Source organism: Cydia fagiglandana, chromosome Z (assembly GCF_963556715.1).
Source record: "Cydia fagiglandana chromosome Z, ilCydFagi1.1, whole genome shotgun sequence".
Taxonomy (NCBI): Eukaryota; Metazoa; Arthropoda; class Insecta; order Lepidoptera; family Tortricidae; genus Cydia; species Cydia fagiglandana.
This window is the reverse complement of record NC_085959.1, coordinates 12020792-12048571: the sequence shown is the minus strand read 5'-3', so window position 1 is coordinate 12048571 and position 27780 is coordinate 12020792. Positions and strand designations below refer to the sequence as shown.

Here is a 27780-nt window from a genome sequence, read left to right as displayed (position 1 = left end):
GTCATTATGGTCACTTATATCGTTAATTTTATTGCTTAACTTTGACATCTCATTGCCGTGCCACAAACATCGCGGAGTACGGTCGCGGGGCAGCTATTAGGCCTATAACTGGCTCGTCGCTGGGAAGTACACCGTTGACGCACTGGATCTTAAACTTCTGCAAAATCCCCACAAATGTTAAGAAGACGAACGATCGAGCTAAAGCGTCGCCGGGGCACCTCCTTCGACCTGTAAGTTAAAGCATTATTTTACTCACTGCGTCGTCAACCTGTTTTGAAAAGCAGTACCTATGTATTTTAAAAGTGGTACTTTTTAATACTACACTGAGAGAAAAAACTAACAAAAACACACTTAGAATTACAAAAATAAAACTTAATCCGGGGACAAGGAGAGTCAACTAATAGGAACAAATTGACTTTTGCAATTTCTATTAGTAGGATATACAACTTCTATTTTTGTAATTTGAAGTATGCTAGAGTAATTTCAGAAATTTGGTTTTGTTATTCCGAGAGGTGCTTTAGCAATATCGGAGGTGATGACGTCATGGGTGAAAACTAATCGTTTTGTAATTCTAAGAGTGCTTTTGCAATATCGGAAACGATGACGTCATAGGTTTTACTAAACTGTACTGCGATTCCAAGCTAGCTGTTGTTATTCTAGAGATAATGACTTCACAGGCAAAAACTAAACTTTTTGCAATTCCACCGCCCCTAGCACAGGTGCGCCGCGAGAGCATGTCGCGCGCGTGGTAGCTACCCGTCTCTATTTCTGTCTGTATGAATAAAATAGCAATTGGTAGTATATCTCTGTGCTAAAAAAGCCACTATAAAAGCCTGTCGAAATATTCTACCCATTCCTTTCTTATTCATACAGTCAGAAAAAGACTAGTAGTTATTACGCGCGCAACATGCTCTCGCGGCGCACCTGTGCTAGGGAGGTTGGAATTGCAAACAGTTTAGATTTACCTATGATGTCAATAGAATAACAACAGCTAGCTCGAAACAATATATTCCTGTAGACCCCAACTACACAGTAGGTCGCGGGTTAATATGTCCATGGCGCACAATATATCCTAAATTTATTATTTAACTTAAGTATATTTTAAACAAAGAAGGCACGAGACACGCCCGCCCGACATCCGACACAATACTAACTCTAACCAAATGAACGTAGCAAGTAGTAAATTTTACTAAAAGTACTAACATTCGTTTCGTTGTGTTGGAATTACAAAACTCGTTTAGTGATTGGTACAACAATGAACATAAAAACAACAAGTCTATCTACTAAATACCAGTAAACTTTGTAATGTCGCTATAGTAACAACTGAATTGTTATTTTAAATGGGGTAATGTTATTCCCGCGAACTCGTTTTTTAGATATTACAAAACTATGTAATTGAGACATTTACTAAAAACATAACTTGAAATCACAGATGTTTTTTTCCAAAAATCGCAAACTTCACTAGTAAAATTCGGAGAACTTTAGTAGTAATGAAAATGGATTGTAACAAATACTGAACTTTGTTTAATGCTCCATTTACTAAAGTCTGTTTGTTGAAATTAGATTTAGGATTACTGAGCTGTTTGTAGAAATAAATAAATTTTGCAGAAATAGTGAAAGTTCCATAATTATTACTAAAACTTCATTTTTTCCCCCAGTACAGAACTGTTTTTTAATTCCTGGTGATGATTTTTCTCTCAGTGTATTAATATTTGGATATTATTTTCCGTAACAAAACATTGCTCTTTTTCCATTCATTCATTGAGATTATACATTTATCATCAACTTGAATGCTAGTTTCCCCTATTTTGGTTAAGCGAACACTTCTTAACGTCTGCGTTGGAAAGCCAGTTGTTAGACTTAGACCAAACAATTCGGCAATGATTTTAACAGCACACGCAGTGCAAGTGTTATATTAGGTAAACGTTAAATTTCCACGAAATTATGACATATAAATTACAATTGTACTTAAAGCTTGGCAAAAAAGAGTAGAAATTAAAAAGTGGCAACACTGTAGTGTTGTCCCTTTCAAACCAATATATAAAAGAAAACGGGACGACGCTACAGTGTTGCCACTTTTTAATTTCTACTCTTTTTTGCCAAGCTGTACTGCGTGTGCTATCAAAATTGTTGCAGACTTGTCTTGTTATAAAAAATTGTACATATGCCAAACCTTGTAACTAGGAAGCCAGTTAATGACAATGATGAGACATTAAAATAAGTAGTTCTCAATATAATATATTAATGCCGACAAATACCGGCTTCATAGAAATTGCTAGCAAACAACCACAGGCGTTTGATTCCAGTTGTTCATCAACAGAAAACAGAATGTCTTATTTCCTACATAGAAAACTCGGGCTATACATGTCATCATATATATAAAATTGAAAAACCAGAACGGGATAAAAAACGAGGGAAGAAGCGAGATGGCGCCTTACAAATTTCTAAAAAAGTTTTTGACACGTTTCTCGAATACGACGCACGTATGATAAGAAAAAATTGTTCAAATAAATTATCTACGTATGAGAATAGGACTAGAGCATAAAAACTATCGCTTCCGATGCGTATTTAATTTACAATAAAGAAAATAAATTTTCATAACAATCTTCATTTTACGACATCGTCCATTTCTCGGCAACTCTCGGTTGCTTTCGTTTGGCGGTGCTACAGATTAGACCAAAAAATCCGTAAGTTAAAGTAAACTAAATTATGTTTGTCATGTTGGTATACAGGTATTTCTGAGTTTTATTACACGAAGTAAAATAAAAAGTGCTGTCAACCTCAACCTTAGTCTATAGAGCCCATACGAGTGATTTATGTCATATATGACTTATCATTCTTATCAATCAAAGTAATTACTATATTATTGTTATCAATTTGTATTTTGTTGTTTTAAATTTATTTTTGAGTTATATTATTCAGATTGACTTTCACGGCTTCGACAAACATTGCCATTCGTCCGGGGAACGGGCTAAGAATAGGGCAGATATTATTGAGCGACCTGATAAAAATAAGCAAATATACAGTCAGCAGTCAGCCAAATATCGTAATATAATTTTGTTGCCATAGAAATAAGGATGTGGTGGATGGGAAATATTGAGAGACAAAAGCGGCTAAATTCAGTGGTGGCTCGGACACTTAGAGAGAATGTGCGAGGATCGTGCCGTGAAGAGAGCACAGGTACTTGGGACAACAAAATGGGAGACGCCCGAGTGGACGTCCTAGGTACCGCTGAAACGACGTAGTTGCTCGAGACCTGCTCAACCTCGGCCATGGCGACTGGCGAGAGCTATCGCCTGACCGAGAGGACTAGACTATCTATGTTTGTATGAAAAGGCGATTTAAGGGCGGTGGTCGTCCATATTCGTCTTAAGGCGAAAATTAATCTAATGAACGTTTTTGCAACTAGGCTTATAAGAACAAATAATAATTTTATCTTGAAACTAGTTTTAAATAAATACGTGTAGATGAAAAAATACAATCTTGCCTTTTATCAAATCACATCATTTTTTGACAAATTTGCGAATTGAGTTATCCAAATAACGGCTACAAATAAGAAATCCCTATCACAGTTTTAAACCATGGCAGGGTTGAATACATAATAATGTCGGTATTTAACTAAACATAAGACGAACTCTTTATTTCATTTACGCGAGCGGAGCTGCGGGCCCGTCTAGTGAATTCATAAAATTTAAAAAATGACAGACGACGTGACGACAACGATTTCGGTTCATATTATGGTTCAAGGGTTAGGAATTTATTTATCATGGTCTTATGAGAACGTTGCGTTGTTAATGTTCATCTTCAGGATATCATAATTATATGTATATTAAATGTTCCTCGTCAAATAAATACTTAATTGACTATAATGTGATGATTGTTGAATTGAAACGTATGTTTTTATATCGTTTTTTATCAAAGCGATTCCGTTTGACCTTCCCACCATCCCACCTAAGGCGAAACTAGAATCATATTAGAATTGATCAGGTGTCTCTTAAAAATGTTTTCATTTACCGAAGAACTATTGTGTAAGTATGTCAGATAACTCTTAAGTAAGAAAAAAGTGATACGCACATTATGTTTTTTTTTTAATTCCGGATACCTTTATAACGATGGCGATAGCGATAATTATGAATTAGATCATAACGTGACCTACCTAAGCCGAAGGTGTAGACGTGCTCTGCATTTTTCAACTCGCCGTGCTCATCGATAAATCTCTCAGGCTTAAATTCATGAGGATCTTCGAAAATGTCCGGATCCAAGTAAAGGTCGCCGACTGATATCAATACAGTGGTGTCCTTCGGTATCATATAGCCATCCACAATGCTGTCACTTAGAACTCTCCTAGGGCCCATCAGAGGCACTATTGCGTAACACCTTTGAACTTCCAACAGAAAAGCCGATGTGTAAACCAGCCTGGAAATATTTAAAGATCATTGGATTACCCTCAGATCATACCCTATTACGTATATGTGACGTTCCACGGCAAAAGGTACCTTATGGCGGCTGGCGCTTACGTCGCATAGCCCTGCAATAATATTGGAGCGGCGTTAATAACAACGTTGCGCAGGATCGGGAAAGGTGGCACGCTCTCGTTTCGGAGGCCAAGATTCTCTTTGGATCGCTGAGCCAAAATAGTTAGTAGTTAGTTTAGTTAGTTAATAACAACGTAAGCGGCAACCGTCATAAGGTACCTTTACCCGTGAGACGTCACATATTGCCTTAATTTAATCTCACAATCTGACAGATGGATTTACCCGAGTTTGAAGCGACTCAAGTAATAAATATAACCACCATTATGACCGTTCTGAATCAATGGCAGAAGTGTAAATAGAAGGATGTTAAAAACAGGACTTACTTGTGACTATCAGTCCAACTGGGCACGTTATTTCCTATGACACGTTGTATTTCATCATAAATTTTTTCCTGTATATGTTGATTCCTTAGAACCGTAAGAAAAATGAATTCCAGCAGGTTACTTGTAGTTTGAGATCCGGCAATGAACATATCTAAGCATACCACTTTTAACTGTAGTTCTGAAAAAAAATATATTGGAATCTTAAAGGTAATCGTCTAATCGTTCACGATTCAATCGCTATTTACGAATGAGACACTGACAGATAGGTACTTGAGTCCCTACGGACGCTCTAAGAAAAAAAATGTAAACTAATTGTTCGTTATATCATTGCTAAAAGGAAGAGGTTCTCAATGCATCGCATCGTCCGAAAAAATCGACACTCATCACTCATCCACGAATTGCCACTTCCCGGCCTCTGCAATAATGTACCTACTATTATTTTAAAGATTCAGGTACCTACGTATATAAAAAGACCATAAAAAATATTTTACCCGTAAATGTGCCTTTTTTCACCTTCATTTGATTCAGGAACGAATAAATAAAATCATCACCACTAGCTGCATTATTTTTATGTTTTTGTATTGCTTCCTGGAACAAGGCATATTTATTAAGTAAGGTTTATTAAAAATATACCTATTTACACATTGTATTCAATATCTATATACCATCTGGTATAAAATGATGATAGAATGACCTACAAAAAGTTGGTGACCATTCGCCAAAATTCACGAACGATGCATCAGTAACTTTATTAGGTATTTATATTAAGTGAATTGTTCCCTATAATAGAAAGAAAACATTTTTTTGGTGAAATAACTTACCTCAATAATAGCGGAAATTTGTAAATTAATTCTATTTATAAGCGAATATCCGCTTGCTTCAGGAAAGAAAAATCTGCACCAAGGGAACTGATTGAGCCACCCTCCTGCCATGGAGAACGCCTTAGATCGGGCACTTAGCAATTCTAGTAGCAACTTAAGACGATCCTCTTCAATGGATTCTCCTGAAAACACGAATAAATTTTTGTTGGATTTTTATCCATCTTAAAAAAAAGAAGGAGGTTATCAATACAAAACTGAAAGCCTTATTTTACCTGCCACATATTTCCACAGAACATTCATAACGGCTGTAGCAAGAATACTCTTTGGACTTATTGGTTTAGAATTATTATTTCGTATGTAATCAACTAATCTAGCCATTTCTTGCTGTATCTCTTGTTCCATGGATGCCTTGCCGAACCCAACATTTTTGAGATGTTTGACTGCAAATTTTCTGTGTTCTCGCCATAATGGGCCATCTGCTGATGTTATTCCTAAAAAAATAGAGTATTTTTGACAAGCAACTACGCCTTAACATAAACATTTCAATATTCTACAGAGGAAAAGCGGTATAGTACAATATAGTTTTGATTTTGTAATAACAAAAAAGTTTCAGCATGTCAATCGCAGCAGGTTAAGGCAACCACATCGCATACATGTCATCCATGTCAAACAATTGCTGTCCCGCATTGCAATGCAGCAAGTGTTGAATTTAGCTTAAATACTTACATATTAATACGAACAAACAACGTACCCATCCTCTTTCCAAAACATCGTAATTTGATGAAAAAACTGTTTGGTCTGCCTTCAAACTCCGGTTCCAAAAGTACTTGACGTATATTTCGGTCTCCATACACGACTACAACCAATTCACTTCCTAGCTTCAGACCAAGCACCTGGGTAGAATATTCTTTGGCTATTTGTGAGAGCGCTTTCCACTGCGAACCATGTAGTTTGCTCATTTTTTGTACTATGTTGCTGCATCCAACAAACGGTAACCATTTTGGACCTGAAAATATAAATTTATATTCTAGGTCAAAGGGAATTACCCAATAAATTTTAATTCCCTAGAGAGTGTCTAAATATATGTTTTTGTGGCATAAATGGCAGTATCGTTTTTAGGGTTCCGTACCCAAAGGGTAAAACGGGACCCTTTTACTAAGACTTCGCTGTCCGTCCGTCCGTCCGTCCGTCCGTCCGTCCGTCCGTCCGTCCGTCCGTCCGTCCGTCCGTCCGCCCGTCCGTCCGTCCGTCCGTCCGTCTGTCACCAGGCTGTATCTCACGAACCGTAATAGCTAGACAGTTGAAATTTTCATAGATGATGTATTTCTGTTGCCGCTATAACAACAAATACTAAAAACAGAATAAAATAAAGATTTGAATGGGGCTCCCATACAACAAACGTGATTTTTGACCAAAGTTAAGCAACTTCGGGAGTGGTCAGTACTTGGATGGGTGACCGTCTTTTTTTGCTTTTTTTTGTTTTTTTTTTTTACATTATGGCACGGAACCCTTCGTGCGCGAGTCCGACTCGCACTTGCCCGGTTTTTTACGTTAGCTCTCAGATCTTCCTGGTACCGTAGACCTGATTATATATGTAAGTATATGGTTTCAATTCGATACCTCCATGCATTCCCAAGTTAAAGTGTCTTGATACACGGATGGGTAACAAATTGATCCTATAAGGGTTCCTTTTTTTACTTTTGAGTAGGTACCTGTGTACTGTTTTAGGAACCCTAAAAACAGTTATAAGCAGCAGTTAAGATGTTAAAACCTATTTTCCTGCGTCCTAAAATATAATTTTGCTGAAAGTTAATAAATGGAATGTTACCATTTTAAACACAACAAACAAAGGTCTCATTAGTGAATTAAGCCAATACGTCAAACAAAATTGTAATTAAATTTAATATCGTGATAAGATAAATATAGTACACGTAAATGTAATAAACCTACGTACGTAAATCATTAATTTTTATTGTAGTTTCGTGTCCTTTTTTATGAATATACACATTGTGTCCGTGTCTAATAAATAAGTTCGCATACCGATTACATATTCGATAAAATAAATGTACGAATAGGTAATGTAAAAAAAGTATACCATTTTATTATAAATTTTAGTATAAACGGTGAACTTCGAGTTAGGTAGTTGGCTAACCTTTAAACGCACAAGCAGTTTTCCACGCTTAAATGCAAGGCTGTACTAGAATGTAGGAGTATTTGGGGCATTATCTATGAAAAGGGACCTTATTGTCGATGGCGCATACTCCGCACAGTGTCGCGCGGCATTGTATTTATATCGGAGCATCGTTAATAATGGCGTAAGAGACATCGACATCCCTTTTCATAGATAACGTCACATTTTGTTCATTCTGAGCATTATAAGGCGAACCTATCACTATCGCAAAGGGGTCCTGTTAAAAAAAAACAAATTTATTCCCCTGCGTGCCAGTAAATTATTATGTGTGATCTTTCTACTCTCTCTTTCTTGATCGCTTCAGTAATACCATTAAGTTTACGTTATTAGTGGACCTTGAATGGCATGCCTACAATGCCATCCAAGATCCACTCTTAAAATGTTGTGTACCCAATACCTAGAATATTTCAGATCAGCAGCAAATTTTTGGATAGAACACTCTGGTTTCATATACACTTAGGTATTTAATATATAGGCAAAAGACTTTATTGGCCTGCGAAACGTATCTCATCCGGGGGCAATACAAATTGATGTGTATTCGAACTCACTGGACACTGTGTATAAAATGTGTATGCCAACTAAGTACTCCTACTACCTACACTCCGCCTATGATAGTCAAATCACTAAAATTTGTTGCAGGTTTATAACATTTTACCATAGACTTAGACGGGACGCCAAGGAAACTGGCTATATTTTTTGACTGAACTGAATGTAACTAAAGGACATGAACATTGTGTGTAACGACAATTGGTGTCAATTGTCGTAAGTAACTACTACATATTCCGGATCATTGGAACTAATAGTTAAACGTTACATTACAATACAAATGTCTGAAAGCGGATCTCACACTTTTAATATTTTTAAAGCTTGTTACATCTTTTGTTACCATGTGTATGCCTAAGGACTGTTCAATTTACTAAGCGGACATACTTTATTCAATATTAATCCTCATTATAAAAACTGACTGATATTATAATGGCTGGTTATAAATTAAACATAGATAAGTCTATCAATTGTTGTGTATACTTTTATTGTTGTCAAAATATTTTTCACGATGGAGCGAATTAATATTGAAGATCGCAAATTAATCTTGCAAAAATGGTGTACAGGCCAATTTTCAATGCGGAAAATTGCGAATCAGTTAAAATGCTCCAAGTCGGCGGTGTTTCAAATCATAAAAAAATTTGGGGAGCATCATACACTCGCCGATCTACCAAAATCGCGGCGGAGAAGTGGCCCGGCAAACCCAAATGTGGAAGAAAATGTCGTGCGGCTGTTAAAATCAAAAAAGTACATGTCGGTTCGTGATATTGCAAAAAAAGAAGGTATTAGCGTCGGCACCGTACAGAATATCAAGAAAAGAAATAACATACGGACATATAAAAAGCAAAAAATGCCGAAGAGAAGTGCCGAGCAGCAACTACGGTCAAAAAAAAGGTGCCGTAATTTATACGATATTTTGCTGCAAAACAAATCGCGATGCATTCTAATGGACGACGAAACGTACGTGAAGTTTGACTGCAGTACGTTACCGGGGCCTCAGTATTATAATGCAGTTGTAGGAAAAAATGTACCAGACTCCGATAAAGCCATAAAAATTGATAAATTCGGGAAGAAGGTCCTAGTATGGCAGGCAATTTGTTCCTGTGGCCTCAAAAGCACGTCTTATTTTGCAACCGGAACTATTGGTGGCGAAATTTATAGAAAGGAATGCATCACCAAACGGTTATTTCCTCTATATAAAAAGCACACTATCCCCCCTCTGTTTTGGCCAGATCTGGCGAGTGCTCACTATGCCGGTGACACAGTGACGCTGCTAAAATAAAAAAACATCGATTTTGTTAAAAAATACGACAATCCCCCAAACTGCCCGGAGCTCCGCCCCATCGAGCGATACTGGGCCATTGTAAAGAGACACTTGCGGAAGGATGGCCGAGAAGCTAGTACATTGGCAGAATTTAAACGGATGTGGTCTGCTGCTTGTAGAAAAGTGTCAAAAAGCGATGTGCAAACACTTATGCGACGAATCCGGGCTAAAGTCCGGAAATTTTACCGTTCTAATTGAATGTATTGTTCTTGTGTAATATATTACTTTATTTTAATATTGTTAATAAGTATTCACCGTAATAAAAATATATTTGTTCTAAGAAATCCGTAAACGGACCTATTTTTGATGTCCGCTTAGTAAATTGAACAGTCCTTAGTAGGCGTACCTAATTGGAACAATCCAGACATAGATTGATTATCTTAGATTAAAGGGGTCACTTTGTTTCCCATTAAGTTTGAAGTCATAATGTATTGTTTGTCATATTATAGTTAGTCATAAAACTGAAACCGTTAACTTTTCAGGTTTTTCGTAAGGTTAACCTATAGATGGTTCTGAACCAAATAAATTATGACTAACGAAAATGCGGGCAAACACATTTTCACAAACAATCGAGACCCTAGCTTAAAAGATGTACTTTTTTAGTCTTTATTTTCAAGCTAATTTTTCAGTTCCCAGTTAAGCAGACGGATAGGATTTATTTCATGGATAACACAATTCTCTTGTCATATTCATAACTTCCTACGTTTCTCAAAAATTAGCCCTTAACTCAACATTTCCCACACCATGGGTCGCGACCCATTTCACCCATTGGTGGGTCGCGAGCAAAATTTGAGTGGGCCCTGGGGGGCTACCGCGAAAACCGAAATTCGCAAATTGCGGGGATCTTTCTCTTTTACTCCAATGAAGGCGTAATAAGTGTGACAGAGAAAAATGCCCGCAATTTGCGATCTTCGATTTTCGCCGATATAGCCCTGAAACATAAGACGACATTCCGACCGATCGGGCTCACAACCCGACGAGAGCTACTGACTGAATTTGAGCATTCTAGAAAATGGGTGGGTTCCTAATTTGGCAAATTTTGTTAGGTGGCTCGGACGGAGCCCAGTCAGATTTGGGAACCACTGCCTTATTAGCACGCACATTTACATATATCTATAGAAATGAATTGGTTTATTAGAAATTCAATCCCCTAATGAATCCCTTAGAAGTTCTTGTGAAGTCGAGTCCATACTCGAGTCGCGTTATTTGTGTTTCATACTAAATAGTGTCTGTTAGAGCTCAAGCCCCTTACAATATTGCCTCCGGTGGCGGTAGGGTTGCCAGATCGAAAGGCGCTATTATCGGGAAACAATATCAATTTTTCGGGATTTTGGGACTTAAGTCGGGAAAAAGAATACATTCAAATTAAAGTAATTGCATTAAAAACAACGATATTTTACATTATTGGCACTACGTCAGCTCACTCGCTCGACGACAGTTCGGGACTTGAAATTGTTGTTTTATAACGTAAAGCTGTTTTTCGGGACAGTTTACACTTTGTCGGGAATCGGGAACACATACTAAAAATCGGGAGAATCCCGCCAAATCCCGACCATCTGGCAACCCTAGGTGGCGGCTTAAATATCTTTTGTTGAATATGGTTGACGCAACTATCTTTTCTTTTATAAAATCGCATGGACATTGCGAACAGCCTAGGAATTTTTTTTACAATAAATATTATCTAGTCCCTTATTCCTAGATTAAGTACTACATATTTGATACGTAAAAAAGTGTTAACGGTCTTTAAAGGATTTCCACATGAAGTAGAAAAAAAACTTTAATTGCATATAGGTATATAATATGTCTGACAGAGTTAGACCAAGAAAAGTCTGCAACGATTATATGAACAGCTACAAAATAACTCGCTATAACCAATATTAGCGGGTATTACTTAAATTAACAAATTGCATAAAATATAAAATATTTTAAGTAATTCTTTAACATTTTTAAAAAGGACGAAAACAAATTTTTATTCTGTTTAAAAATCGGCTTAACTCTGTGATAAAAAGACATTCAATAGGTAAGATATTTTTTGCCCCTCAACGGTGTTAAATCATATTTATTTGGCGAGTACCTACATCCGAATGCCAATACATGTTAATTGATCAATTGAACATATGAACACCTCGCTAAAATAGCCACTGTTACCATCGCGTAGAGCGCTTTTAGGTTATGATTCTAAAAGTATTTCGTTCGCTAACAAATATTATGTTCTAAACAATGACAAGACTATATGACCAACAGTAAATAAACATAAATACAGTATTAGTAATCGTTATGTAACCAGTCTAAATAGAAAATGATTGTGTATCGATTTTGTTGTGAAATAATGAAAATTAAGAATGTAATTATTAATTTTTAACTTAACATACGTACCTGGTGGATATTTCTTAGGTTTAGTAATTGTTTGAAGTATGTATCCTGTCAGAATTGTCACTAAAATAGCAAAAAGTAGTGCTGTAATCATTTTGTAAGAGCGCGCGTCGGGCAGTGCGCGTGCGGCTTTCCAGTGATTGATTGATGTGTGGTGTGAGAGAACGCGTCCGCGTCGCGACCGGAGATCGACTGCACTCTTCCCACATTCCCTTGCCACAAGACGCGATGACGTTTGGATAGAGCATTATTGTTAGCTTTTTTTATTCTTTACAATTATCTGTCCGACGCTTTGTATTGAGAAAGAACTCTTTAGATCCTTACCAATACGGTTCTTAATATTACAAAAGGAAGTATCGTAGAGATTTATCAAAACGGCATCACAACAAACGTGCATTGGATAACTTGCGAATTAGTATGGGCTCGATGAGGTTAAGGGCGTAAGCTGTGATGCCCGATAGATGGCGCTGCTGTGAATCGGTTTCAGTTCGAAGACTTCGAAGTGACAAGAGAGATCTTGTAAGTTCGAATGGAGTAAAAGGCCGGCCAAGTGCGAGTGGCATCTTCTCGAGTTTTTAATTGCAACGAAACATGTAAATGTTAACGGAACCCTTAGTGCGTGAGTCAAATTAACTACCTCTCAATCGACCGGTTTTTTGAGGTAGGTACTCATAGATGTTGCTTGTGATTGTGTGCCTAGCTTTTTGACGATAAACGTACTTTCTTTATTTTAGTGATGGTCCCGGACTGAATTATCAGCAAAATAATATTGTGCAATATTGACGTGCGCCGGGCTAATAATTATAAGTATGACAAATTAATGAGTAATGCGTACGAAATTACGACTTTTTAGGTAGGTAGGTAGGTTGGTAGGTGGTTAGGTACTTACTAAAGTGATCGATCGAGCGCTCGATACCTACCTATCAGGCGTGACTACGAACCTTATTATAGTATTTCACGTATCAAATCCCTAGAACATGTTCCCAGTTTGCTTAACATACAGATAACTCAGACTCCAAAAAGTCAAAATGTTTGATAATAAATAAGAAGAGCAATTTTTCGATCCGTATATAATAAGCAGCACATCTACAAAGTGTGTATCCGCACAGTATCCTCATATCATCCTGAGTCCCCCTTGGCGTTATTGCAGTTTTTAATTTAGACTTGTAGGATTCCATTCCATTTTAATTCAAAATTAGATTTGGATTAAATCCTTTATACGGGCCTCAGGGACTCTCGGTTTATTTCGCCCAGGCCACTCCCCGTCAGCTGAATAGCTCCAAAACAAATTTTTGCTCAAGTTGGTTGGGGCCCCGTGTGAGAAATAATGACTGCACAAGGACTTAAGCCTAACAACTGTGGCTCAACACTTTAAAGTGTACTTTTACAAAACATCCAATCCCGTCAACGATCTTATAAGTTATGCCTCTAAATACACTCCAGAGTCCGCCCAGGAATCTTGTAAGTCGTCCAAGGCATGTCTTGTTAGATCCTGACGATCGAATAACGATGGACCAAATTAATGAGAGGCAGAAATTGACAAAGGCAGGTCTGTGGCGAATAGTAGGAATATTCCCCTACTATTCGCTACATAGGTACCTAACCTGCGCAGACCTTTAGGGTAATACTCGTACTCTCGCCGCCCCCACTAGGAAAGGAACAGATCCTCCAGGAGTTGAATATAGGTAACTTCTGCAGTCAACTCAAAAACATGTAAAGCTAAGTAAACAACACATATTTTTTACTTAGCTGCACGTTAACTTCTCTTCTCTATCCTTTATTTCCGGAAATTTCCTTTCCTTTTCGTTCTTGGTGGTGACGTGGCCCTTTCGGTCACGACACCAATCTTCTCGTAAAAAAGCAGTCGCTGGTCACTATGTAAGCCAAACTAAAATTTTTAGATTACGTTGAAATAATGTCTTCGTGTTTTCCTTTGCACCTACCTACTTATTAGTAACTAGTAACTGTCCATGTCAATGGAAACCAATTACTCCTCAAAGCGAGGCATTGTTCACCTGATCACTTACTTAATCGAAACGTTCAATGATCAATTCTTGCCAACAAAACGGGTGGATTAAAATAACGTCAGAGTATTTTTAAAGTAGTGAAGACGTCTTTAAATTTTAATATAATTGTATTATAATTTAAATGTATCCATACAAGTTGACAGAATAATTAGGTAGACATCAAGGGCGATGTATGTGTAGTGTATGTGTGTAGAATGTCCTTGGTAGACATAAAAAAGTTAAATTTATAATAGTACAGTCACCTGCAATAGTATGTTACTCTTCTAAGGCCGCAAAAATATGTGACACGCTCTTATGGCTATACAAATAAGATCGTGTCAGATATTTTTGCGGACTTTGAAGAGTAATATACTATTGCAGGTGACTGTACATAGCACAGCAACGAGGGGCGTAAGTGAAACATAGGAAACGAGGGTGTTAATACACGACAGCCGCAGGCCGGAGTGAATTAAAGACCCGTATTTGCAATATTCTTACTCCCGGAGGTACACACAATTTTTCTTTATTAAATCGCCATTGCTTCTAAGTATGATATCTTTCTCAAATTCAAACTCTCCCTTCTGTACAATATTAAATAATGTTCTGGCTATACTGGAGTCAGTTACGGATCGCTGCCATATATGACCCAAAAATGTTTTATTAAGCTATGAGCTTCATCACATATGATCTCTGAGTAATTCTAAGCATTTCTAGCCTCGGAGCCGATAAGAAGCGTGCGTCTAGTCGAGGAGGGAGGAGTACAAAGATGGCCGCCACCCCTCATCATTCAAAAAAATCTGTTCTGGTCTTGGTGGCTACTAGGGCAAGTTTGGTATCATTTTCGTATAAACCGAAGACGTGGAATTCATTGCTGATATTTGTTTTTTTCAGTTTCATAGTAATTTTGCAAGAAAAACGTAAAAAGATAAAAATTTGGGATGGAGGTTTTTGCTTTGAGAGCTAATAACTTTTGTATAGTGGCCAAAAGTATCATACAAAAAATACTATAATAAAGCGCAATTCATGCAGGTTCTAAACATATACATGTTTAGTAATATCCTACTGCAAAAAGATGGTGAAAAAATTATTAAATGACCGCAGCGCGGGTAGTTGAGTACGAGTATCTACGTAGGTATGCTTAATTTGCTAGATTTTATGATTACGAATAAAATACTTTCATCCAGACATAATTCATCATACAGACATAATTTTATGCACTTTAATTTTAATGCAATTGTAACTATTTGGCCCCACGGCCTAGTGTTATTTGACCGGGGTTTTCTGTAAGGTGGAGGTACGTAGATACTTCCCCAGTTGGGCTCTGCTCGGATAGATCTGGAATGACATCCGCTGTGCTGTGCCCTACCACACAAAGTGAGATGACATTTACAGTGCCCATACCTCTCTTCTGAACGTAGTTTAAGGATATTCCCGGATCCAAAATTGGGTCCGAAAAATAACTATTATAACTGAATTTATTCTAATAAAATAGCGCTCTTCTTTTTGCTGATAATATTAAAACACTATTTACTACTTAGGAAGAGGTAAAATATTTATTTTCACGATAATTTTCATGCTATAACTCTCTTTAAATAATTTTATAGGTACTTACTTGTTGTTTTTAATAAATAACTTCAACCTTCACCTTTTTACCCTATTCTGCATGTAAAGAAAAAAATGAATATGGCAGCATCTTGTCAATAGTTTTTGTTTTTTGGTTTAATGTCATTAGTAAAAAAAATGGCACACGAAACAGTGAACTTAAAAAGAAAGAAACCCAATGATGATAAACTTTGTCGCGATACCCGTCGATGTTTCAGAAAAACTGAAGGTAGGTAATATTTGACAAATTATGATTATGGTTAATTGTTTGATGTGCGGTCAGAAATCTAAAAATAAAATCAAATATAGCTTCACTAGGTTAAAGGGTTATTTTACACTGTGTCTTGCCTGGGTAGGGCCACCACTAGAGGGGCGCCTCCGTATATATGTGACAGAATCTTTCAGCGTAATTTTCATGAATGTTGCACAGAAGTCAAGGGCCGATGATAGTACAATATAATAGCGAGTTTTTGTATTTATTTTTTACTGGAACTAGATTATTGCACTATAACATGTATGTGGTTAAATTAAACTTACTTGCCTAATGCTTTTTCTCTTCAGACATTTCAAAGACGTCAGAAACTAGTCTCGAATCTCTCGAATCTACTACGCACATCAATTTCAGCTTGTGCGTTCTTTGCCAAGAAGAAAAGAAAGAAAGATTACTAAATTCATGTAATGCTAGGAGTGGTTTGTCCGGTGTTGGTTATGAAACTCTATCATCTAATATACAAGAGTTTAACAAGATTTCTGCTTTGCCTATGAAACTGCACGAGTCCCTTCTTTTATATTCAAATAGCGTAGATCTTAAAAATCTACTCGCAACATATAAGGCTTTGTGGCATAAGTCGTGTTACCAAAAGTTTAACAACACTAAGCTAGAAAGAACAAAATTACGAATTGCCAATTCTAAAGATACTAGTCAAGAACCGAGTAGTTCATATTTTACACGTAATTCAGCAGACACATGTTTGTTTTGTGCAAGGCCAAGTACAAAGTTAGAATCATTAAGCGCAGTGACCAAGAAATCATGCAATGATACTATACTTGACTGTGCGAAAAAACTGAATGACATATTAATTTTAAGTAAAGTTACAGAAATATTCGATTTGATAGCTCTAAAAGTTAAATACCACAACAAGTGCTATACTACATATAAAAATCGCGCGCACCAGCTTGAAAAACAGGAAAGCTCGGAATCATCACTAAACACTCAAGTTTATTCCATAGCTTTTGCACAGCTAGTATCACATATTAATGAATCGAAAAATATCAGTGAAGAAGAACACGCTATATTCAGCGTAGGAGAGCTTGCTGATATGTTAGAAAAATCTCTAAAGGATCTTGGAGTTGTCAAAGAAATTAATAGAGTAAAACTTAAAGAAGAATTGTTAGATAAGTGTCCAGAACTAACTAGTATTAATAAGCCCGGTATGCCAACACTCATCACATTCAAAGATACTCTGGAAACTTCAGTTAGATCCCTAAAAAACCGAAATTTTTACAATGAAGGGATCGCTTTGTGCCAAGCTGCAAAAATTGTCAGATCAGACATTAATAGTATTTGTGATGAAAGTGAGATAAAAACAGCGCCAACGTCTCTTATTGCGCTTATTGGCATGATAATTTATGGCCCGTCTTCAGCGACATCATCGTCAACTCACATGGATGAAATTACCAAAAATTTAGCAGAGCTCGTGACTTTTCACGTCAAAAGTAGTGCTAGGAAAAGTTCACACCGAAGACAGCACAAGAACAAAGAAACGACGGTCCCCGTATATGTGGCAGCAAAATTATATGCTGCGACACGCAAAAAAAATCTAATCGACTGCACTTTTCAACTGGGAATGAGCATTTCGTATAATAGGTTACAAGAAATCATTTCAGAAAAGGCTAACGCCGTTTGTCACGTATACCACGTTCAGAATGTTGTGTGTCCCCCTAAGCTGACAAAAGGATTATTTACGACGGCATCCGTTGACAATATAGATCATAATCCAACATCGACTTTTGCGGCTTCTGCTTTTCACGGGACTGCTATTACCTTGATGCAACATAAGATGCAAGGTGAAGGAGGCAAGTATGAGTTCTAACAAAGTGGTTTAAGTACTAACAGGAAACTATGATTTTAGAATATCTATAATACTTACTTCATGTTTCAGGTATACCACGAGAAACAGAAGACACTTTCATTCAAACCACATCCTCAGACGAGTCCAATAGTTATAAAGTGAAGGAGTTACCATCAGATTACGCCATCGTCCCACCTTGTTTTGTGGATGCCAAAAAAGCTAAATGCACCACATCAACCCTCTGCCATCCTGCTCCACCCGACAGCCATCCTTTCTTTGGAGAAAAGGGCTGGTTAGAGTCTACTACAGAGTCGCCAAAGACATGGGAATCATATCACTCTTCAACACCTTCAAATTGTCAGCACACAACTAACATAGAGTTGTTGCCAATCTTTAGAGAGCATTCGAATACAGCAGCAATGATGATGCACACATTTGATGTAGTTTCAAAAGCTACTAACTACATTAACCCGGGTCAAAATCCAGTGATAGTCGGTGATCAGCCTTTGTATGCTCTGTTAAAACAGTTACAATACGTAGGTTGCCCTGAAAGTTTCGGGAATTGGAAAAAATACGCGTTTAAATGAAATAAAACTACTTTTATTGTTTTTCAAAGTATTCTCCTTTGTGTTTAATGCACTTTTTCATTCTCTGAAACCAGTTTTCAAAACAGTTATTGAACTCTGAACTGGGGGTTGACGAAATGGCCATTTTATAAGCGTAGACTGCTTCTTCCGCGGTCTGAAAACGCTGACCACGCAACCGATTCTTTATTTTCGGGAAAGTAAAAAAATCGTTGGGACTTAGGTCGGGGCTGTACGGAGGATGGTCCAGTAATTCGACTTTTTCGCCCTTCAGATAGTCGTTTGTTTTCTGAGCAGTATGAGGGCTGGCATTATCATGGTGTAGTATAATACGGCGGTTAGGGTTATTTTTTCGCAGTTCAGCAAAAACAATCGGTAAACAAACGCCTATATACCAATCGGCATTGACAGTTCTTCGATCTTCAAGAGCAATAGTCGCCACGTGACCCGATTTGGAGACAAACGTGGCTACCATTTTTTTGATCGTGCTGCGAGAACGAACAACTTTTGTTGGCTTCGGCTCGTCTTCGTAAACCCATACTCGAGATTGGTTTTTGGATTCAGGCTCATATGCGTAAATCCATGACTCGTCACCTGACACAATACTAAAAACGGCAGTTGAGCTTCCTCCATTAAATCTTTTTAGGGTTTTGTGGCACCAATTGACACGGACCGTTTTCTGGTCGTCAGATAACAAGTGAGGAATCCACCGGGAAAACAACTTCCGCACGCCCAACTCTTGCTGTAAAATAACTTGTACCTGACTCATTCCAATGCCTAAAGTCTCCTGAATTTCCCGATATGTAACATGCCTATCTTCTTTTATCAGTTGGCGAACAACATCGATGTTTTGATCGGTAACGGCAGTTTTCGGTCGACCCTCACGTACGTCATCCGCAAGAGACACACGGCCACGTTGAAATTCCGAATACCACCTGTATATTGTCGTCTTCGAAGGTGCTTCACTACTAAAAGCAATAGTCAATCGGTCTCCACATTGTTGTTGTGTTAATCCACTTTTAAAGTCATAATAAATCATTGCTCTAAAACTTTCGCGGGACAGCTCCATTTTCACCAGCGACTCAACGACTTTAAAAAACAATTGAAAATAGAACATTGTTTTTTTTTTCTAAGTGGCCAGTGTTTTCGAATAATGAGACTATGCTTGTAACAAAGAGGTATAACACATGTCAAATATACGTTCCTAAGTATGCAATTCCCGAAACTTTCAGGGCAACCTACGTATTTGTTTCCCGACAGACAAAATGTTTTCGTGATGATGGGTGGCCTCCATATAGAAATGGCTGTATTAAAACTGATTGGACAGTTATTAAATGGAAGTGGCTGGGTACAAGCATTGGTTCTATCAAATATAACAACATAGGGCAGATCAGAAGCAATGCTGTCGGCATCGAATATTACCAGGACAAGATATGCACATCAGGTGATTTCTCGAAATGAAACAAAAAAAATACTATTAAAATATGTGGGTATAAACTTGTAGGAAAATTTGAAATGTTTTTTAACTGTACTGTTTTTTAAGGTCACGGCTGCAGTATTGTACTCCTTACAACTGAAAGCATATCAAGCCGAAAACCCTTCGGATGAAAAACAAGAGCCAAAGAGATCATTCGAAGACTGGAAATCATCAAAACTCTTAAACATACCCCAATTCAAGTACTGGGATATGATACTCCAATTAGAGTTGTGCATGCTACAATTCATCAGAAGTATTAGAACGGGAAATTTCAACTTATACAAAAATTCCTTGAGACAACTAATACCTTGGTTCTTTGCATTAGACCACATCAATTATGCCAGATGGTTATCTGTACACATCCGCGATCTGATCAATATGGAACAGACTCATCCAAACCTGCTTCCCCATTTCAATACTGGGAAATTTGTGGCGAATAAATCAAATCGAGCCTTTTCAGGAATTGCTTTGGACCAAGCCCATGAACAAATTAATGCTCTTATGAAAGGAGACGGTGGTAAGCCAGAACTTGTGTGTAATCAAAATAATATATTTTGTGTCTAATTTACATTAATTTATGATATTATTCGTATTCTTTTAGGTATGATTGGCATTACCGAAGACCCAAACACACTACGTAAATGGCTTATCGGTGGACCAGAATTGGCTGCAATGATTGAAGATTTTGAAAAAAATTGTGAGTCAGAAGTTGACACGAATTCTCATAACTTAAAACATCATCTCGACACAGAATCCCACAATAAAAAGTTTTCTCAGGACGCGTCTTCCCTCGAGACTACTTTCGTTGAATTAGGTAACCCATTCCTTGAAGATTCCGGTGACTTGTATGACATTGATAGCAAAATAGTCGCGTCCGCTGATGTCATTAATTCAATCCAGAGTATTGAAAAAATTGGTGAAGAGCAATACATTACCTTTTCCCGAGAACGACTTCGTGAAGGGAAGCCATTACAGGATCCGATCAAACTCAACAAGTTGCCTTTGTTTTCCAGTCCAAAAACAAAATCAACTAAAAATAAGGATAAACACAAAATTGCAACGTTGAAAAATGATTGCCATCTTTTTAGCAAGTTATACATTGCTACTTCAGAGCACAGAGCTGGTGATCTAGACCAATTTTTCAGTCATGAAAATCAGTCTACTCCACCAGCTTTAGCTGTGGCCGGAACGATGCGGTCAGGAACTAAGTCTGATCTACTAAGATGCCTAACAGATATCCATAGTGAAAGCATGACTAATGCCCCTAGAGTAACCGTGAAAATCCTAGACGGACCGGCTATTGTACATATGCTGAACCCAGGCTTATCACAAACGTTTTGCGAATATGCCGACACAATTTTTGTCAATTTTATAAAACGTGAATTAGCCACTATTTCGCGTTTAGACTTAGTTTGGGATAACTACGAGCCCAGTAGCTTAAAAAATTCCACACGCCAAAAACGAGGATCTGGGCAAAGGACTAAAGTTGATCTTAATACTAGGGTTCCAAAAAGCTGGGCCAATTTCCTTCGTGTGGAATTAAATAAAGAAGAGCTTTTTGACCTGCTTTCGGTCCGATGTCTCTCAATGGATTTAACTGAAGATAAGGAGTTCAACGTTACTACAAAAAAATCTGTTTTGAGTAATTTCAGTCGGGACAGAAGAATGATTGAGCCATGCAACCACGAAGAGGCCGATACTAGAATGGTACTTCATGTTGCTGACGCTGTAGACCAAGGACATACAAAAGTTATGATTCGTACTGTAGATACAGACGTGGTAGTCGTAGCAGTCTCGTGTATTCAAAAGCTGCCGGAATTAGATGAGTTGTGGATCCACATGGGTACAGGAAAAAACCATACTTATATCCCATGCCACTCTATTGCCAATGCACTCGGTACGTGTTTGCTCTACCCTTAGTAATGAAAATGTGTAAATTTCCGTAGTAAATGCATGCTAACAATGTATTCTTATATATTACAGGACCAGAAAGAGCCGAAGTACTGCCAATTTTCCATGCCTTGACAGGATGCGACACAGTGTCTTCTTTTAATGGGAGGGGAAAAAAGAGTGCATTTGATGCCTGGAATGCCTACCCTGATGTAACTTGCGGATTCAAGGCATTGTTGGATGCAAAATTAGAAGAAGCGGACACTTTTATTCAAAAATTTATTATAACAATGTACGACCGGTAAGTATAAACTAGTTTGATACAATTTCAGTGTACCTGTTTTAATACAAAATAGTTACAATCTATTTTGTAGCGAATGACGTAAGAATGACTACATTTTATTTTTCAGCTCAAGCCCTTGCACGACAGTCAACGAGTGCAGAAAATATTTATTTACGAAGAGGGACAGACAGCTAGAAAATATCCCTCCAACGGAAGCCGCTCTTCGCCAGCACACACTTCGGGCAATATACCAAGGAGTTCATGTCTGGGGACAGGCCTTAGTGCCTCTCCAAAAGCTTCCGAGTCCTTCTTCTTGGGGCTGGAGAATGGAAGACAGTGAATGGACTCCTGTTTGGTCAGACTTATCCGATGTTGCAAGTGTGTGCCTGGAACTCACTCGTTGCCGGTGCAAGGCAGGTTGCAAAAATCGTTGTAACTGCATAAAAAGAAAATTAAAGTGCACAGAATTATGTCTGTGTACTGGAAACTGCGGACATTAAATATACAGAAAGCATTTTATTCGTCATCATAAAATCTAGCAAAGTAAGCATACCTACGTAGATACTCGTACTCGACCATTTTGTAAGATAAACGCCGCCTAGCGAGAGTCCAACTACCCGCGCTGCGGTCATTTCATAATTTTTTCACCATCTTTTTGCAATAGGATATTACTAAACGGGTATATGTTAAGAATCTGCATAAATTGCGCTTTATTATAGTATTTTTTGTATGGTATTTTTGGCCACTATACAAAAGTTATTAGCTCTAAAAAAAAAAATCTCCATCCTAAATTTTCATCTTTTTACGTTTTTCTTGTAAAATTACTAAGAAACTGAAAAAAATAAATATCAGCAATGAATTCTACGTCTTCGGTTTATACGAAAATGATACCAAACTTGCCCTAGTAGCCACCAGGACCAGAACAGATTTTTTTGAATGATGACGGGTGGCGGCCATCTTTGTTTCCCCCCTCCCCTTATTGCCTCCCAGGCTTGAAATGCTTAGAATTACTCAATGATCATATGTGATGAAGCTCATAGCTTAATAAAAAATTTTTGGGTCAACTTCATAACTGACTCCGCTACTAGTTCTGAACTGAACCCAATGTATTTGATAAATATAATTCTATGAATATTACCTATACATACAATAAAGCTAGATGTGTACCTATATTTATTTCTCCTTTTAAGTGTTTTATTCTCTAAATTACAAATTACGGGCCAAATTATAGTTACACTCTTCACATTATGTAATTATTTCATCCATATCGCTGACTCTTTCTTTCATTAATATATTCGACCTAATTTTTCATATCACCCGCCTTTTTGCCGACCTTTTTAACCGCAAATAAAGAATAACAGAATTTAAATATGTCATTGGTAAATATGTCAATTATTATGTCAATCAAGAAGAAAATACTACATAGGTATTTTCCTTGTGGAAATATAAATAAAAAAAATAAACAGTGAATATGTGTGAACGGAACAAAGAGAAGAGGAAAACGAACCACAAAAATCTGGCGGCCGCCACAACCTCTACAAATTGTATTCAGGTAAGGTCGGCCCATTCATTTCATAATTGAATTATTCATAGACATAGCCCCCTTTTATCTCCGGGCTGCGCTTCCGCTGGTCCTTCGATATAGCTTCTCCACTAACAAAAAAATTAAAAAAATGGAAAGAACTCAAGGAACACTTCATGAGGGTACGGACGTGGACACCACAAAGAAATTTTGAATTTCGATCGCTCGATTTCGTCACTCAAAAATCTGTGGAAAATGGCGAAATGCTAACTTTAGAAATACGATCGATAGAAATGGTGAATCGCGTGCTATTGACCACTCGTTTTCAATTATATTAGTAGAATTGAAATGCCTAGTAGTGGAGATATTATTGAACGAAATACATGAATTCGAGCGGTGGAAATTCAAAACTTGGCCCCCAGGGCGGGACGATTGATAGCGAACTCGAGATTTTTTTTTTTAAAGAAAGCTGTGATGTCCTCTCAGATAACTGGAATGACATGATCATAGACGGTCATAATATTTCGGCAGAACGTCGAGCCCCGGAGGGCGCCGTGGTGGTCGTCATCGATCCCAGTGCGCCCTCACGAACGGCAAAGAGGGTGAAACGCCGGAGTGGGTTTAGTGGGTAGGGCCAAATTCTCCCCCCCCCCCCCCCTCTCACCACGAGAGGGACAAGGAGAGGCGAGTCCCACACACCGCGCGTAAATGCATTCCCATTCCGTCAAAAAAAAAACGGGCAAGTGCGAGTCGGACTCGCGCACGAAGGGTTCCGTACCATAATGCAAAAAAACGAAAAAAAAAGCAAAAAAGAAACGGTCACCCATCCAAGTACTGACCACTCCCGACGTTGCTTAACTTTGGTCAAAAATCACGTTTGTTGTATGGGAGCCCCATTTAAATCTTTATTTTATTCTGTTTTTAGTATTTGTTGTTATATCGGCAACAGAAATACATCATCTGTGAAAATTTCAACTGTCTAGCTATCACGGTTCGTGAGATACAGCCTGGTGACAGACGGACGGACGGACGGACGGACGGACAGCGGAGCCTTAGTAATAGGGTCCCGTTTTACCCTTTGGGTACGGAACCCTAAAAAAGTAACGTCGAGCCCAGTGAAGTCGCCGCTGTACCAGTAGGCCAAGCACATGATTGGCGCGACAGTATCTCGCCGCGAGATAGACTACCCCTCTTTTTCTAACTTATTAATTAAAGAGGGAGGGGTAGTCTATCACGCGGCGAGATACTGTCGCGCCAATCATGTGCTAGCCCGGCAGAGATGCCATCACCGAAATGGTACAGTGAACATGTTCGGCAGAGTCAATATCTGTTGCAGGTACAGTTACATTAATATTAAATTTATTATATGTTCACAGTATATAAAGATGTTACAAATTGACATTTTTTAAAATACAAATAAAATATTTCATATCAATTTCAGGTCGTGAAATGTGACGACTTGCCTTTTAATAAGAAAAATTGTGTTTATTTCGAGACCAATTACCCTATTTTAACAAGTTTAAAGTACACTTTTAGGTCACTCCAAAGTAAAAAATATATAAACTAAGCCGGTCTTGCCCACTGTGACCATATTTCGCTACGAAACAGATCCAAATTAACATATAAACCAATCAAAATAACATTATAGTCTGGTTATTATGAATTGGTTTTGTAGTGTTATGCTATACAATCAAGGAAATACCTACAGTAACAATAGAGAGTTCGAAAAATATTTATTATGGTCTTTAGAGACGACAAACTTTGATGTAGATACCACAAAAGAGAAAGTGGCATCGATGCTGCACATGGAGGAGATATTTAATTTAATTTAGTGCAAAACAGTTTTGAGATACCTACATAAATATTTACGTAAAATCAGGACAAGAAATAATGCTCATAGGTATGTTATGATAAAATTATAAGGAAAAATCTATAAGGAAAATTAACATTGCGACATAATGAATTTACGAAATAGAACGTGTTAGGACAAAATTTCACATAATAAGTAGGTAATGCATAAGTATGTTCAACTGGACGAACAATTCCCTATTTATTTAGCATACCGTAAAACGGGGTGAGTAGGTTTCGCGGGAAGAGTTGGGCTATGAATGGGGAGAGAAGGTTTGAGAGGGGGGGGGGTGAGAAGGGATTTTAAGGCTACTGCTACAAAAATGTACATGTATTCCAATTTCCCAAACAAATAAATGGGGCTAAAGTAATACGCATAATAAAAAAAAATCTATCCAACAATTTTCCAAAATCACCTTTGTATGAAAAACCCTCTCACCCCAAATACGAGGCACTACGGGGTGAGGTGGGTTTTCCTCTTTATCGTCAAAGTTATGAAATGGAACTACCCAAAATAAAATACAAACTGCAATACAAACGTCCGAACCACTTATTATATACACCATTCAGTTTTCACATGTAAAAATAAAATTTTATCGAGGTTTGAAAGTCAAATTTCACCCAACTCACCCCGTTTTATGGTATGCTATTATTATCCAAAAATCACAAGGACAGCGCTCTTAATGATAAAGGCTTCTAAATATTTAGCAATGGACCAGGCATTCGTTGCAGTCTCCAGAGTTAAATTAAAACTTTTATTAATGTAGAATTCTAGATCCAAGACACAGAAAGTTCTATATTTAGTAGAATACAACCGCTTACGCACGTTAAGTATACCGCCCCGTTTTCAAATTAACAATAAACAAAAAACGTGTAAGGAAAAATGCAGATAAATAATGTACAAGAAAATATTTAACGTAACACAGTTTATATAATATTTGGCTATTGGTAAAAACTTGCAGAATGGAGACCCTTGATGCACAAAATAACGATGATCATGAGGAATCGAGGAAGAAGAAGAAGAAAAACTTGTCAAGTCAAAACCTGAACTTGAATACCCATTTATATTTTTGATGGGATATAATATAAGTATATGGTTGATGGGATATAATATAAGTTTATGGTTAATGGTGGACCCGGGTATGTCCTTACACCACGTCCAAGACCACCGGTGGACGGGCAGCAGCGTCCCTCAAATTCGGTGTACTCGACTGCGATCGCCAACCCGCCTGCCAAGCGTGGCGATTATGGCATTCACCCCCCTTAAGGGGGAGGCCTATGTTCAGCAGTGGACATCTTATGGCTGAGATGATGATGATAATGATATGGTTAATGGCCAGGTACTCGTAGCGTAGGTACTCTTTGCGAGGTAGAGGATTATACATCCTCCGAAGTCGAGTCCGGAGATCGGACAGCCGCTGGCGGGGTTTCGGAAGCATGGTCTTGGTCGTTTCCCGTGTCCCGTTTATAGCTTTGAGGCGGCCAAGAAGGGGGTTTAGTGGGTTAACCTGGGGTCTTATTAGCCTTCAACAGGGAGTCCCACATTACCATCCCGGTCCGTCCCTGCGCCAGGTGGCATGCGTAAAGAATTTCTCCTCTTAAAAAAACTTCGAAACTTTTATGATGACCTGCTGCTGATTTTGAAGAGCAGTTTCGTAGAGACTGGACCAAGGTACCCGAATCCAAATAATTCGACAAAAATGCTACCCGATGCCTAATGTAAGATAAGGTAACTTTATAAACTATTTTTTTTTATTTTACCAACTACAAATAATTAAAATTATCTTGCGCATGAAGAATCAGCGCGCCGCCGCCGCCGGTAGTTTAAAATTCGCGCCGAGACAAAACTCACAAGAGAGTAGGTACAAGCGAGGCGTGGTAGCGCGCGAAATGCAAGAAAATAGTAATAACAGTCAGGTATCGTTTGCCAGAAATGGAGAAAGAGGCAGAAAATTAATAAAAGTTTTTAAGCTCTTTAGAGACTGTTTCTTGAGTGAAAGAGGATGATGAAAATGATCCTATTTCTGAAGACGTGGTAGAAGAGACAGAAGCTTGTGCCTTATTTGGAAAGGCAAACATACCTACGCTACGGTTAAAACCTCGACTCCAACGAGATGGCACACAGTGTCTTAGAAATGCTCGAAAGTATGGCGCACTGTTGCATTAGGAACCCGATAAATAGCATCTTACGTCGTATTGGGCAAGGTGATATGATACTTTCCCAGGCAGAATGGAATTTGTTAGAGCATTTATACAATTTTCTGAGCAAGTTTCGGGAAATTGTAGAAATTTTATCAGCATGAAAATCGAGCACAAATTAACCTTGCTTTCTTATTTAAAGCCGAAGTAAAAAACGTGCTTAATTCGATTGATGACGAAGTCGAAG

General features: G+C 37.9%; 2 protein-coding genes across 2 annotated transcripts in view; one reads left to right on the top strand and one right to left on the bottom strand.

Annotated features, from left to right (window-relative positions):
* Positions 1-27780, top strand: part of LOC134678317 (gamma-aminobutyric acid receptor subunit beta) — a 555578-nt gene that overhangs the window by 113344 nt on the left and 414454 nt on the right. The gene's annotated exons all lie outside the window — the stretch shown is intronic.
* Positions 16-12323, bottom strand: LOC134678159 (probable cytochrome P450 305a1). The gene is made up of 8 exons (XM_063536613.1): positions 12114-12323; positions 6431-6685; positions 5952-6170; positions 5680-5861; positions 5350-5446; positions 4859-5036; positions 4157-4416; positions 16-228 (listed from the first exon to the last, which is right to left on the bottom strand). The coding sequence occupies exons 1-8, from the start codon at positions 12202-12204 to the stop codon at positions 50-52; spliced, it is 1461 nt and encodes a 486-aa protein (XP_063392683.1). The 5' UTR covers positions 12205-12323; the 3' UTR covers positions 16-49.

Bases quoted from the DNA above. Each gene is read 5' to 3' on its own strand.
- LOC134678159 (XM_063536613.1), bottom strand. From the start codon at position 12,204: ATGATTACAGCACTACTTTTTGCTATTTTAGTGACAATTCTGACAGGA. The intron at 4,417-4,858 runs GTAAGTCCTGTT...AAATATTTCCAG, and splicing joins AGTTGGACTGATAGTCACAA to GCTGGTTTACACATCGGCTT. The intron at 229-4,156 runs GTAGGTCACGTT...TTTAACTTACAG, and splicing joins CGTCTACACCTTCGGCTTAG to GTCGAAGGAGGTGCCCCGGC.